Source organism: Eptatretus burgeri, chromosome 15 (assembly GCF_056783735.1).
Source record: "Eptatretus burgeri isolate ZD-2024b chromosome 15, Ebu_testis_v1, whole genome shotgun sequence".
NCBI lineage: Eukaryota > Metazoa > Chordata > Myxini > Myxiniformes > Myxinidae > Eptatretus > Eptatretus burgeri.
Window position 1 is genome coordinate 66664312 of NC_140975.1, and position 15456 is coordinate 66679767.

At 43.2% G+C, this 15456-nt stretch overlaps 1 protein-coding gene across 1 annotated transcript in view; it reads right to left on the minus strand.

The window, feature by feature from the left end:
• LOC147012386 (serine/threonine-protein phosphatase 2A 56 kDa regulatory subunit alpha isoform-like) overlaps window positions 1-15456 on the minus strand; it is a 100994-nt gene that overhangs the window by 49491 nt on the left and 36047 nt on the right. The window contains exon 4 of the mRNA XM_085856494.1: window positions 7546-7647. Coding sequence (XP_085712620.1) covers window positions 7546-7647 — 102 coding nt within the window. The remainder of the gene's footprint in view (window positions 1-7545; window positions 7648-15456) is intronic.

Sequence of the window (15456 nt, forward strand, 5' to 3'; positions counted from 1 at the left end):
ATTCAGGCCAAAGAGTTTAATTTTCCTCTCATCAGACCACAGAATATTTTGCCTCATGCTCTCAGACTTTCATATGCCTTTCAAAGCCCAGACTTCTTTACTCCAGGTGTGCTGTCATGTGCCTTTTTCTCAGTGGTGGCTTCTGTCTGGCCACTCTCCCATAAAGCCCAGATTTGTGAAGTGCTACAGAGACTGTTGTCCTTCTGGCAGGTTTTCTCATCTCAGCGAAGGAACTCTATAGTTCTTGTAGAGTGGTCGTTGGGTTCTTGATCACCTCCCTGACCAAGATCCTTCTTGCCCAGTTGCTCAGTTTGGTCGGATGACCAGCTCTAGGAAAAGTCTGGGTAGTTCCATATTCTTTCCATTTCTAATGATGGAGCTAACTGTGCTCTTATGAACTTTTATCACTCTGGAAATTGTTTATACCGTTCCCCAGGTCTATGCCTCCTCACAATGATATCTCTGAGCTCTACGGACAGTTCCTTGGACTTCATGGTGGAGTTTCTGCTCTAACGTGTACTGTCAACAGTGGGACCTTAAATAGAAAGGTGTGTTTCTTTCCAAACCATGTCCATTCAATTAAATTGGCTACAGGTGAACTCCAATCAAGTTGGAGAGAGATCTCAAGGATGATCAAAGGAAATTGGATGCACCTCAGCTCAATTTGGAGTGTCATTGCAAAGGGGTTGAATCCTTATTGAAGCAAGACATTTCAGCCTTTCATTTTATTTAATTTGTAAAGTAAATAAATAAATCCCACTTTGACATGATGGGGTATTACTTGTAGATCAGTGACAATTTTTTATTTATTTAATTTGATTCATTTGTAATTGAGGCTGTAACACAACAAAATGCGACAAAAGTCAAGGGGTGTGAATACTTTCTGAAGGCACTGTAATATAGATAGGTACTTAGAAACCTGCAGGATCGAGAGTTACGTGGATAGTGGCAGGAACGGTAAGTGTTCTGTATGGACGGGTGATTGTACACATAGCTTAAGGCCCGGTCACACCTTGACGTTTTAGCCAGTAATGGCAACGTATTAAAATGTATGTAAAACGCTGGCTTACGTTGAACTTTTGATGTTTTTTTTTAAAAGATTCGGACGTATTCATAGCGACTTGGTCTTATGTATAACGTATTAGTAACGGACACAGAACGTTTCGTTGTGTTATAGATAACTTATACCAACGAATGCTGAACCTGTTGTCGGCCTTCACAACCTATGCCCAACGATAGTCCAACTTATGCATAGCGCGCTGCACGTATCGCCGACGATCACGTGACGTAGCCTATTAAAAGGCTGCCGCACAACGATTCAAATCATAACCGCCGCAGAAATGGAAGTGTCAACATCGCAGACACACCTTGGCGATCTTGCCAGAGTATGCCGACCTCTGAAAAATGTGTCTAAAACGCTGGCGCACGTCGAATACGGTATGGGTAAGTTTGGTATGCGTGAATAGAACGCTAAAGTACGATATCATACGTCGTATTTAGTGGAGTACGTCTTGTAATTTTAAACATGTTGAAAATTTTACGACATACTTGCCGTATGACACACGCTCCGCATGCGATGGGAATAAGTTGTACGCACGTTACGCGATCGTTGACACACATCGACATACGTTACTTGAAAGGTGCTCATAAGTCGAAACACGTCGACGTAATGGTTAGCGTCAGTGTTCCAGACTCCCGTTTTTTTTTTTCTTCGGTATGACGGTGTTCAGTGTACAGTGCGGTTATGATTTAAATCGTTGAGCAGCAGCCTATTAATTATATTATATTATAACCGCACTAGAAATTGAAGTGTCAAAATCACCATCATACCGAAGGAAGGAAGAAAAAAAAAACCCAGGGAGTCTGGAACACTGACGCTAACCATTACCTTGATGTGTTTCGACTTATGAGCACCTTACAAGTAACGTGTGTCGATGTGTGTCACCGATCGCGTAACGTGAGTACAACACGTTACTCATAGGTTAGAAATAAGTTTCGGGTACGCTAAACATTACCTTGACGTGTTTAGACTTATGAGCACCTTACAAGTAACGTGTGTCGATGTGTGTCACCGATCGCGTAACGTGAGTACAACACGTTACTCATAGGTTAGAAATAAGTTTCGGGTACGCTAAACATTACCTTGATGTGTTTAGACTTATGAGCACCTTACAAGTAACATGTGTCCATGTGTGTCACCGATCGCGTAACGTGAGTACAACACGTTACTCATAGGTTAGAAATAAGTTTCGGGTACGCTAAACATTACCTTGACGTGTTTAGACTTATGAGTAACTTACAAGAAACGTGTGTCGACGTGTGTCAACGATCGCGTGACGTGCCTACAACTTATGGCCAGCGTTATGCCGAACGTGTGAGTCATACGCTGGCATACGTCTCAAAATTTCAAGCATGGAAAATTTGAGGACAACCGAAAAGTACAACGTTTAAAGCCAGCGTACAACGACGTATGGCAGTGTTTTTCAGCATGCTCTCTCTCAATGTTATAAAAACTTACCCATAACGTATTCGACGTGTACCAACGTTTTAGACAAATTTTCCAAAAATCGGCATAAGCTGGCTAAAACGTCAAGGTGTGACTGGGCCTTTAGCTGTGATGAAAGGGTCTCGTCAAAAAGTGAATGTGCTGTTTGTGTTTGTTCATTCCTCACCTTACAACCATGTTCACCCAGACCGTTACACGATTAAATAAAGTTTCCCACCAGCGCACGCATTTCTGAATCAGGTTAGTAGTACACCCCATAAATCCTCTCTAATCCCGGTGTGTACCCCGGTCAGAATAGGTACACCGTATCCCTGCGTGTCGTAAAAGGCGACAAAAAGGGTTGGCGTCAGGAAGGGCATCCGGCCATAAAAACATCGCCTCAAAAGGAAACCATGATGAGTACAACTGATGGGCAGGGTACAGCCCGAAGTACCCCGTGGGGGTCCTCACCCCCTCTCGTTAAAACTCAAGGTGGGGAACCCGATCGAAGCAAGGGAGGAAATTTTTCCATTTATGATGACCAATCGTCTGATGCCCCACGTGGAGATCGGTTTCTGAGGTTTGGTACATGGAATGAAGGGACAATGACAGTGAGATCTGGAGAAGTGGTTGAAACATTGGTCAGAAGAAGAGTGGACATATGTTGTGTGCAGGAGACACGGTGGAAGGGAAGTGGTGTGAGAATGGTGAAAGGAAGGCAGGGGCAGAAGTACAAGTTTATGTGGCAAGGGTGCCCGGAAGGCGTGCATGGTGTTGGTGTAATGTTTTCTGAGGAGTTTGTAGACAGTGTAGCGAGTGTGACTAGAGTGAGTGAAAGGTTGATGATGGTTAGAATTGTGATCGGAAATCTCTTGGTGAACGTCATCTCGGGATATGCCCCGCAGGTCGGTCGAAGCGATGAAGAGAAGAACATGTTCTGGTGTGCGATGAAGAAGTTGATGGAAAATGTGAAAGATAAGGAAGTTGTTGTGGTTGGAGGAGACTTGAATGGACATGTGGGAAGGAGTCCAGACGGTTTTGAGGGAGTCCATGGGGGTTATGGATATGGTGTGAGAAATGGAGAAGGTGAAAGGATCTTGGAGTTTGCTGATGGAGCTGATTTGTTGCTCTGTAATACTCAATTCCAGAAAGCGAATAATAAGCTTATTACATACACGTCAGGTGGGTTGACGACAACCATTGACTACCTGATGGTGCGAGATAGGGGAAACCTCCGGGACACAAAGGTGATCCCAGGGGAGGAGACTGTTTCGCAGCACCACCTGGTTGTCTGCGATATAAGGGTGAAAGGTGCGCGGAAAATTCGGCGGGTGAAGTACCAACCGAGGATGAAGGTGTGGAGGTTGAAAGAGGCGACAGTGAAGGAAGCATTAAGAGAGAGGCTAAGTATGGTTGAAGATGATGTGGTTGAGCTTGAAAGTGGTTGGATGTCAATGAAAGATAGTCTATTGGGAGCCGTTGGTGAGGTATGTGGATGGACAAAAGGACCACCGAGGCACTCGGAAACATGGTGGTGGGATGATGAAGTTGGAAAGACGATTGAAGAGAAGAGGAAGAAGTTCAAGGAATGGCAAAAGGCAAAGGATACGGTGGAAGAAGAGGCTGCACATGAAAGTTATAAGGAAGCCAAGAAGGCTGCAAAGAAAGAGGTTGCAAAGGCGCAGGAGGCCCATTGGAAAATGTTTGGAGAACGCTTGGATTCGGAGGAGGGTAAGAGAGCGGTATTCAGGATTGCAAAGCAGATAGCGAGAGAGAGATTTGATGTGACGGGGGTGAGTTGCTTGAAGGATGAAGTGGGACAAATTGTTGTGGATTCAGATGGAATTAAAGGAAGATGGAAGAGATATATGGAAAGGCTGTTGAATGTAGAAAATGAATGGGATAGAAACATCGAGAGTAACCCAGTTTTAGGACCAGCAGAGAAGATAACTGAGAAGGAAGTTGAGGAAGCTATAAGAGCAATGAAGAGTAGAAAAGCAGGAGGGCCGACGGGAGTTGTGGGAGATATGTTGAAGGCAGCGGGAAGTTGGGGTGTGAAGAGAATGACAGAGATCTGTAATCTGGTGGTGAAAGAAGGCCGCATTCCAGTGGATTGGGAACTGAGTACCCTCGTCCCTCTGTACAAGGGGAAAGGTGACCCTCTGGACTGTGGCTCCTATAGAGCAATAAAGTTATTGGAGCATGGAATGAAGGTATTGGAAAGGGTGTTGGAGAAGAGGATAAGGAAGAAGGTAAAGATTGACGAAATGCAGTTTGGATTTATGCCAGGAAGAGGAACGACAGATGCAATTTTTATTGTAAGGCAGTTGCAGGAGAAGTACATGGAGAAGAGGAAGAAGTTGTTTTTTGGGTTTGTTGATCTGGAGAAAGCATTTGATTGGGTCCCACGCGAAGTAATAGCATGGGCAATGAGGAAGTTAGGAGTGGAGGAATGGTTGATCAGAGTAGTGATGGCCATGTACGAGAGAGCACGCACAGCTGTAAGGACGAAGGATGGGAACAGTGGTGAGTTTGAGGTGAGGGTAGGAGTGCACCAGGGGTCGGTACTAAGTCCACTTCTATTTGTAGTTGTGATGGAGGTGCTGGCTCGGAGGGTAAAGGAGGGTTTACCGTGGGAGCTGCTGTATGCAGGTGATCTGGTGTTGATTGCAAAGAGTATGGATGGACTGAAGGAGAAGATGAACAAGTGGAATGTATGGAGGCCAAAGGTTTGAAGGTGAATATCGGAAAGACGAAGGTGATGGCAAGTGGTAAAGCATGTGGTGAGGTGGAAAGGACTGGGAAGTGGCCGTGTGCTGTGTGCAGGAAGGGTGTCGGAGTGAACTCCATTCAGTGTACAATGTGTGCTGAATGGGTTCATCGAAAATGTAGTGGTGTGAGAGGGTCATTAACCAGTGTGGCAGCTACATTCAAGTGTAAGGTGTGCATCGAGGGAGCAGCAGATTAAGGAATTGTTGAGTTGGATCTTGGAGATGGTGTGAAGCTGGAAGGGGTGAAAACATTTTGCTATCTCGGAGACATGCTGAATGGAGAAGGTGGATCAGACTCTTCGACGGTTGCTAGAGTGAGATGTGCATGGAAGAAGTTTCGGGAACTGAGTGGCGTGCTGACGAAGAGGGGAGTGTCGTTGAAGCTGAAGGGAAAGGTGTATGCTACATGTGTGAGGAGTACGATGATTTATGGGAGTGAGACATGGGTACTGAACATGGAGCAGCAACAAAGGCTGGAAAGGGTGGAAATGCGAATGGTTCGGTGGATGTGTGGAGTATCGTTGAGAGAGAGGAAAACAAATGATGACTTGCGGAAGATGATGGGAATAGAGTCTGTGAAGAGAAACAGGTTGAGATGGTTGGGTCATGTGTTGAGGAAGGATGAAAGTGACTGGGTGAGAGGAGTGTTGGAAATGAGTGTAGTCGGAAGTAGAGGACGGGGAAGACCGAGAAAAACTTGGCTAAATGTGGTGGAAGAGGAAATGTGGGCAAGGGGATTAAGAAGGGGAGATGCACAAAACAGGGTAAAGTGGAGAAGATTGTCATGGGGCCCGCAAGGCTAACCCCTGCTTTAGCGGGGAAAATGACCTTTAAATGCTTGTGTGTGTGTGTGTGTGTGTGTGTGTGTGTGTGTGTGTGTGTGTGTGTGTGTGTGTGTGTGTGTGTGTGTGTGTGTGTGTGTGTGTGTGTGTGTGTGTGTGTGTGTGTGTGTAAATCCTCTCTAAATTAATTATTCAAGTTGGTTGGTGGTCTCCCTGTTTCTTACCACCTCTTTCCTGGTTAAACTTCGAAAATATACGCTGATTGCACACCTCAATTACTTTGTTCCTTGCTTCTCCCGTCTATGGAACCATCTGCTTGAGGCCGTTCGGTCACACTTCCCCACAGAACTTCAAGCACACAGTGCACCACCGCTGTGTGTGGTCATGATCTTTATTACACGCATTATCACTTCAGCCTGGTGTTGGCTTAATGGTTAGGGTTGCGGGCTTGGGATCCTGGGGTCCCGAGTTAAAATCCTGCTCGGCTGTTGAATTAATACCACGTGGGGTTGACTCAGCCAGTCATCCTTCCGAAGTCGGCAAAATGAGTACCAGCTTGCTGGGATGATTGAGCCATTTTAGAATCCAGTGTCGGAGTGGCGAACAGTCCAGGATTGTGTCCAATAGCCCAGGAGACTGCTTCGGCAGCACCGACGCTCTATACAGAGTATGGTCCTAATGGATTTGGATTATCACTTCTTAACCCAACCCTCTTATTTGCTCGTTTCTGTGTTTGCATTCGTGTTGTCTTTCTCTCTCGTGTGTATATATGTATATATATATATATATATATATATATATATATATATATATATATATATATATGTATATATATATATATATATATGTATATATATATATATATATATGTATATATGTATATATGTATATATATATATATATATATATATATATATATATATATGTATATATATATATATATATATATATATATATATATATATATATATATATGTATATATATATATATATATGTATATATATATATATATATATATATATATATATATATATATATATATATATATATATATATGTATATATATGTATATATATATATGTATGTATATATTTATATATATAGTCTGACTTTATTTTCTTGTTCGCTCATACCATTGCTGGTTGTGGTTGGTTGTTGCCTCTGCCCCACTGATGGTTCCATTTTGCTCTTCCAAGAGCCTTACTCTTGTAGAAAAAAGAAAGAAAGTTTCCCATTGTTAGTAACAGTTGTACATAAAGTTTGCGTACTAAAAACCTTGGCATGGATGGCAATCAGTAAGAAATGTTGAACAGACTGTTGCTGCAAAAATAAAATATACACTTGCAGGATTCTGTTTTGTTTCATTGCCAAAGACATTTCCTAAAGCAATGAACATTCTTAGAGAGAGAAAAAAGAAGAAAAATAAAAATCCTGCACCAGGTGCTGCATCATTTTTGACTCTTGATAAATGTTGTTAGTTAATGGCTGTCAAGCCAAAGACAGTACCTGTAGATGAGGCCATGAAACCTCCAGCATAGGCTCGTCTTCCTCCGGGTCAAACTCCGGGTTTTCACTTGGTGGTAATGTTCGAAAGATGTTACTGGAAACCTGTTGAAACAGAGGGAGAAAAAGAAAGGAAAGAAGAACACAAATCACACCGACAATGTTTCAAGAGAGAGCATGGATGACAATGGTACACATCTTTACCGGTGCCATCAATCGATTCTTTTTCGAAGATATTGAAGCATCATGAAAATTCCGTGCACATATATTACATGTTGTAGAAAGTTGATAGAAGGAGACCGACGTTAGTGCATGCCTGGTGTTGGCTTAATGGTTATGGGGGTGGGCTTGGGATCCTTGGATCTTGAGTTCAAATCCCACTCGGCTGTTGAATTAATACCAGGTGGGGTTGACTCTGCCTGTCATCCTTCCGAGGTTGGCAAAACGAGTGCCAGCTTGCTGGTATCCTGTGTCGGAGTGGCGAGCCGTCCAGGATTATGCCAAATAGCCAAGGAGACTGCTTGGCAGCACCAACGCTCTGCACACAGTATGGTCCCAATGGATGGATGGATAGACGTTCATGCCGTTTAGAGCAGAAACAAGTGATTGTGGCCATGGGAGATCATGCTTACATTTTAGGACTGAATTGATCCAGTGGATCCAAAATGCATGAAGAGTGGGACCACTCATCCCTGTCAAAAGGTAGAGTTGAGCAGACGTGAACAAAGACCGTTGGCTGTGACTTTTATTTTGCGCCATCACAGAATTAAACCACATGGAAACATCAGTAAAAGTTAAAAGGTATAACAAAACGTTATTTGAGAAAATACAAGGAGTTGCAATTTCCAAAAAAAAGAAGACGAAGAAGAAGAAAAAAGCGATTTCTATTTTGAAAAAAGAAAGAACAAAAACATTTGTGCACGTTTGAAGAACGAGGGGAAAAGCCGTGTGGATTGGAGTGCACAGAGAGTGGAATCACAAAAGACTGAAGATCTGGAAAAAAAGAAAAATACTCAAGACTGAAGGTTTCCATTGCACGATAGCTCGACGTCTCGAAAGGACGACGATATCGTCGATGAATTTGTGGATTTATTTGCTTTATTGAGTGAGAGATGAATGTGTTGCAGATGTTGACGAGAGTTCATGGAACACGATACCCCACGCACTGTTCAAGGAAATAAAGGAGGGTGCTGTCTTCATGGGAGTGACGTTCTTGAAAATCTCCATGAACAACAAATCTGCAAACTTATGGGGTAATGGGGAAAATAGAGTTCGGGACTTCAGCTTTATAAATTTGCTCACACTATACCCTCAATGAACATGTTTGTGCATTGCTTTTTGTGCTATTTATGTTCATGAATTATGGAGTTATTAAGAACATAAAATAAAGTATTATTATCATTTCATATGGAGTCTGTAGTCGCATCATTGCTGGGAGCGGAGCTGTGCTGCTGATGCAGTGCCCCATTTCCAGTAAGCTAGCACACATTTCGCCATCCTCGGAAGGATGACATGCTGAGTCAACCCACCTGGTGTTATTTAACGATGAACAGGGGGCTCCAACTCAAGACCCGAAGATCTCAAGGCAGTCACCTTAACAGTTAAGCCACCACCAGGCTTATTTTCCTGCATGAAGAACATTAAATAAAGTTTATTTTCTTTAGTTATTAAAATCGTGAAACTTACCTTTAATAATAATGATGAATAAACTTGATCCAATAATGTGATCGCGATGTTGATGATGGTGACGATAAAGACGAGTTGATGGAGATGATGGTCATGATGTTGGAGAGATTGAAGGGGTTATTGGGTTAATGGCTCGGGTTAACTAATTAGGTGAAGAGATCCCCATTAACAGTGCATCAGCAACATACATAGCTACATCGGTGGGCTCTTAGTCACTCGATATGCACACTTCCACTCACCACATATCGATAGATTGCATGGTTTTAGGAAGTATGATGAAGGTGAGTTGTGTTATACAGCCTTCAAGTAATTCAGTTGATGTGGAGATTTAAAGAGGTTTAAAGGCACATGTAAAAGAAATTCTGGGTTTTACCACCATTTTCTCCAGCGCTTATTACATCATCCTATCTAATGCGTTACAATGGTTATTCGTGCCTGTTGCATGCGTCCATGATGACGTCCTTAAAAAAATAGTAAGTTTCCTGTTTGCAATGATTTTCAGTTTTGCTTGACTGCCAGTCAGGTAGACAGAGTAAATATTTATCACTGCTCTCTGTGTATGTGCGATCAGGAAGAATTTAGAGCCAATATACGGTATAACGGCAAATTTGTCTTCTTTTGTTTTTTGTATACAATGCCGAGGCTCGTAGAAGAGCTAACACACAGAACGTATAACAAAGCAAGCAGGAGACAAGAGAAAGAGGAGCAGGATAGGGAAGCACAAAACAGTGGGGAACAGAGACATTCGGAGATCTGTGGCAGGAGAGGGATGGGGTGGGGTACGGTACACGGGGTATACAAGATGGACACCACAGGGACTTTCAGGAAGGAAAGCAGAGAATTTGAGGTGGATTAACGGGGGGGAGAAAAGATCATGGTTTTGGATGGGGGAAGATAAGAGATGGTGGTGAACAGCTGTTTTGAAGACCTGGAGGGAAGAGTGAGATTGAAGAGAGTGTGAGAGTTTGTTCCAAAAGCAGGAAAAAAGAGGAATGAAAGAGTGAAGGTGAGAATTGATTCTTGATTTTGGTGGTTTTATCAGAAGAGGGTTGCTGGCTTCCTTCCTGCAGAAGCACCTTGCAGAAATATGGGAGGGGGACAGATCACAGACAGAGCGAGGGTGGAGAGGGGGGGGTGAGCCCAGAGAAGAGACAGTAGAAGACAGAAAGACCACGACCTGCCTGCGGTGAGAGAGAGTGGGAGACCCAAAGACTCAGCCTCATCGCAGGAGACACCAACGATCCTAAATGCCTTGGTTTCCACAGCATGAAGCCGATAAATGTGAGGCAGGAGCACCAGCGCAGAGGGGAGAGCAGTACTCTATCAGGCTGCGGACAAAAGCTTTGGATGTGGTCAGGAGCTCAGGTGTGCCAAGGAAGGACTTTGCACGATGGAGGATGCCCAGTCGCTGTCTGGCTTTGGAGGCCAGTTTGGAAATGTGGCTTTCCCAGGAAAGATCATGGCAGATAGTGAGACCCAGAAGCTTGAATGAAAGGACTTCTTCAAGAGGATTGTTGAGATAGTAGATGGGGGAGGGGGGAGGATTTCAGACGGTCCTTTTGGAGAGACATATTGAGAGTATGAGATTTGTCAGGGTTGAAAGACATGTTCCACATGTTTTGGACCAGTTTGTGGTTTCATCCAGATCTGCAGAGAGTGACGAGGCTGCTGCTTGCCGATCTGAGGGATGGTAGATGGTGTAGAAGAGGGTGGAGTAATCAGCAAAGAGATAAGGAGGGTTTTCAAGAGAGTCAGAGAGATCATTTATGAAAAACAGAAAAAGAACAGTTCAAATTCATGATGTTCAAAATATTCATGTTCTTTCGATCCATGTTCAAAATTTAACATTCAATTTAAATAAGTGGGTCCTCGATCATAAACTGATAATATGGACAGACAGACAGACAGACATGAACCAATTACTTAACTCAGCTTTTCAGTTCACGTGCGTGGGGTAATAATGCACTTCCTCAGCCTTTACATCGTTTAAAATTTCATCTCATTGAAGACTCTCCGACCACTCACTCGCCTCTGCCCTGTTAAAAAAAATCTCTAACGAGGGAGTTCATAGAACACCTGACCTCACACAGAGTTCAAGTAGGTAATTCAACTGAAATAAAATGATGATTTAAAAAGTCGCATTAAAAAGGTCTGTAAGTTCACCAACGTTGTGCAGCGCCTTATATACCAACTCATTTAACATGTCCAAGTACTGCAAAGCTGGAGGTTTTTTGGAAACAGTAGGAAGGCAATAATTATATTCTGCAGTTTTCACGTATACGATTCTATTTAAATAAAATAAAGATTGTAAAAGTCGTATAAAAAAAAAAAATTCCAGAAGTTGACCGCCATTGGTGCAGTGTATTTTACACCACCGTATTTACCACGTTACATTCGTTCTTAATGATTGCTGTTTGTTTTATTTATGATATCCTTAATAACAGTACGTTCCCTGTTTGGAATGATTTTCAATTTTGTATAACTGCCAGACAGGCAGCAGAGTAAAAATAAATAACTAAATTCTCTCACTCTCGGCACCTGCGCGATCGTGACAAATTCAGAGCAAAAATACTGCTAAACTAGAGGTTTGTTTTCTGATTTGTGTTCAACATGTAACATTTCATTGAAATTACATTGCTCCTCCATCATAAACTGACGTCTGCCACACGGGCAGACAGACGGAAGTGCACCAATTGCTTAACCCCATTTTTAGCTTCGTGTGCGTGGGGTAATCACAATAGAGCCGGACACATCCGTGAAGGTTTACTTCAACTTACAGATTAGTTAACAATGGGAAAATCAAAAGGGTACATGGTTATTGAACCTGCGGTGGAAGCATAGTGATGCAAGTTTAGTACTCAGATGGGAACACCAAACACATTACTCAAAATATTACCGAATTGCAAGGTTGTTGCTGTGAGAGGTGATTGGCTATTCACTACATTCACAGGTGAGAGATGTGGGTGGGTCTTTATTTATATATTGATCGCTTTTGACGTTTGCACGTGGTACATGCTTGGGATCCTCATTGGTATGCATTGATGTCTGCGCTGTTGCCGATGATTCGCTAATACGCGATGAAACTGGCCCAGCAGCTGAGGGGGTGTATAGCATTGGGATTCTCATGTGTGTACTTTTTGTGAATGTCTTTATAGCTGTGGAGGAACTCCAGGAAGGGTTTGATACAGCAAAGCGTGAACCTTGTGCAGGCCTTCTTGGTTGCTTTATGCAGCTTCTTTGGCTGGAAGAGCATGGGAGGTGTCAAAATTATATACATATCTATATATATCTTTGTACATTTCATTCATTTGTGTTCTCCATATTCTCATAAGGGTTTGTTGAAAATTTGATGACAAAAGCTCATTTAGTAAAAATGTTACAGCCTGGACAGACACACTGAAGCTCCATGGTAAATCAATGAAGACACACGGAAACTATTTTTTAAAAACGGGCCGTCTCATGCTTCATGCGCTGTGGTGGGACTCATAAGGGTTATTTATTTTCACTATGACTTTGCCATTCATGATCTGACCCAATTTTTAATGATTTAGTTTCATTTTCTCATCATAAAAGTTCGTTGAAAATTTAATGAAAAAAGCTCGAGGTAAAAAATGTTATGGCCAGACCTAGGCAGACTGACAGACAAGCAGACATACATACATACATTCATACATACATACATACACACGATTGCAAAACCCCATCTCATGCTGCACGGGGAGTGGGGGGAGGAGGAGAGAGATGGGCTAATAACAATGGCACTCAAGAATGTGACAATACCCAATATTAAACCAAAGTTAACGTCTCTAAAAGGCGAAGTTATATTTTCATATCTAAAATTATCTGTCAACATCAAAAAAAATCAAGGACATGAGTTCGATTAAATCACTTGCAGGATCAGCCAGAAGAGCAAGGCAATGTTCTCTCCAACATGTGCCCTAAAAGGGATACCGTGCATTCTCGGATTGATATGTGCACACTCAGAAAGATTGAAAACACAGTACACTCTCATGGTGTATGTTGAACGGGTTAAATAAAGTAACAAACGTGTTGCCTAGACGAGGAAATATGGATACAAATGTGGAAATGTGTTCAAAGACTGACACACGATATCCTTATTTATCGTCATCAAGTCTCGTATTCAATAGGGAGGCGGACGTACTGTTTTTACCCCCCCCCCCCATTTCCTTTTTCTTGCCAACAATTACAATCGCACATCATTCTTTCACATTTGAGCCAATCCTCTTAAAACTTCGAATCTTGGTACCTTGGTCCAATACAACTGGACGCTCCATTTTCATTTTTCCGATTTAAGCCCCCGTTCTGATTTGAAGGTGTCAAAGGAAAAACACTAAAAAAAAATCACAGATGTACATAAACCTTACAATGTCGTTTAGAGACCAAAGCCAATAAGCATTGGTCTGGTGTCTTCCCTTTTGATTTTGCAAGGGTGAAAGTGAATGGAGGTGAGGGAGACGTGTTACAATCGCTCGTGAACATGTGCGATTCTAGTCATTTGGACTGCATTCCTTCCATAACCCTATTCCGAGGGTTGTCGATGTAAATTTTGGAACCACACATTTACCTATGCTACGAGGCTTATCAATATTCAGTGATACTCGAGCTCGGATTAGCTGTAATTAACGATCAAATGGTATCTCAATGTCACCTATAACGAGAATGATTATAATCAATCAATCTTCATCGTCGTTTAACAAGCATTTTCCCTAATCTAGAGGATTGGTCTATTGATGGCATGTCTCCATTTTGTTATTTCGCTACCATCTTCTTTTAACAAACCAATTATTTTCATGTTATTGTTCAATTATTCCTGCCACGTTTTCTTTGGTCTGCCTCTGTCTTTTTTCATTTGCACAAAACTTGCTGTCCCCTCCAAAGAAGCTCATCCTTTGTCCTTCTAGCAACATGACCAAACAAAATCGCTCTACTCTTGATTTTTAGAGTCTTTCTAAGATCTGGCCTCTACCATTTAACTTTCAGAGAGATAGCACACATCCATCTTCACATCCTGATCTCTTTTCCTTCTATTCTTATCTCATATTCAATTCTCATGGCCCAAGTTTCACCACCATACATTAGGACCGGCCTTGCACAGGATATACTGTTGCCTTTACTGCCATCGACACATGCTTGCTTGTTTGGATCCCTCCCAACTCCTTCCGTTTACTCCAAGCTACTATATCTGGAATGTGTTGTTTTTTCTCTCCTGATGGAATGTCTCCAAAGTAACAAATAGGACTAGGCCCAGAATATTCTACACCCTTTAAATTTTCACTCCAGATCCCACATCTTCTTGCACTGCAGCGTGATCGTCTCGTTTCGTTCCTTTGAAGCATCCTTTACATTTGAAACTACCGGCTGGGTGATTCAAACTACCCTTCACTCCACTACACCACACAATGTACATCAATTTCATTCTCAATGCTGTTTTCAGACTTTCATACATTAATAGTAACTAGCCGAAACCCCGTCACAGACGGATTCCGTTCATTCAACCACCGTCACCAGCTCACCCACACTCGAGGGACATGGACTGGACAGGGCGTGCTTGCCCCCGCCTACTCATCCCCCACCCCTGCCCCATTCCCCCCCACCTCCCACCCCCTGCCTTCAATTTGCTTACAGGTCAGGTCAGGTATGGGAGCATGTGCCAGAACAGCGCGTCGCTGCGTCCACTTTCCGCCGGTACTCCAGGGGCCTCCGTCTGGCCATCCCCCAGGCAGATGCCAGGCCCATCCCCATCTCCTTGAGATGATGGTCAACCTGCTGCAACCATGAGGCACGTGGTCGGCCCACTGGCCTCCTCCACTCATGAGACTCCCTCGCTGAGAGAATATGGTGAGCAGGATCAGCATCAGGAAAACGAGCCACATGTCCATACAGCCGCAACTGACGCTCACGGACTATGCAGGTAACAAATCTCATCCGAGTCTCTCTCAGCAACCGCTCGTTGGACACAAAATCCGACCAGCGATAGCCAAGGATTCTCCGAAGACACCTGGTACCGAAGGAATTAAGTCTCCGTCTCAGATCCTTGGTCAGAGTCCAAGTCTCGCACCCATAGAGCAAGACTGGAAGTACAAAGGACCTGAAGACTCGGACTTTCGTCCTCCCGCACAGGTACCGGCAGCGCCACACCCCATGATCCAGTGAATCCATGACTCCCCAGGCCCGACCCAGACGTCTATTGACCTCTGACTCACAGCC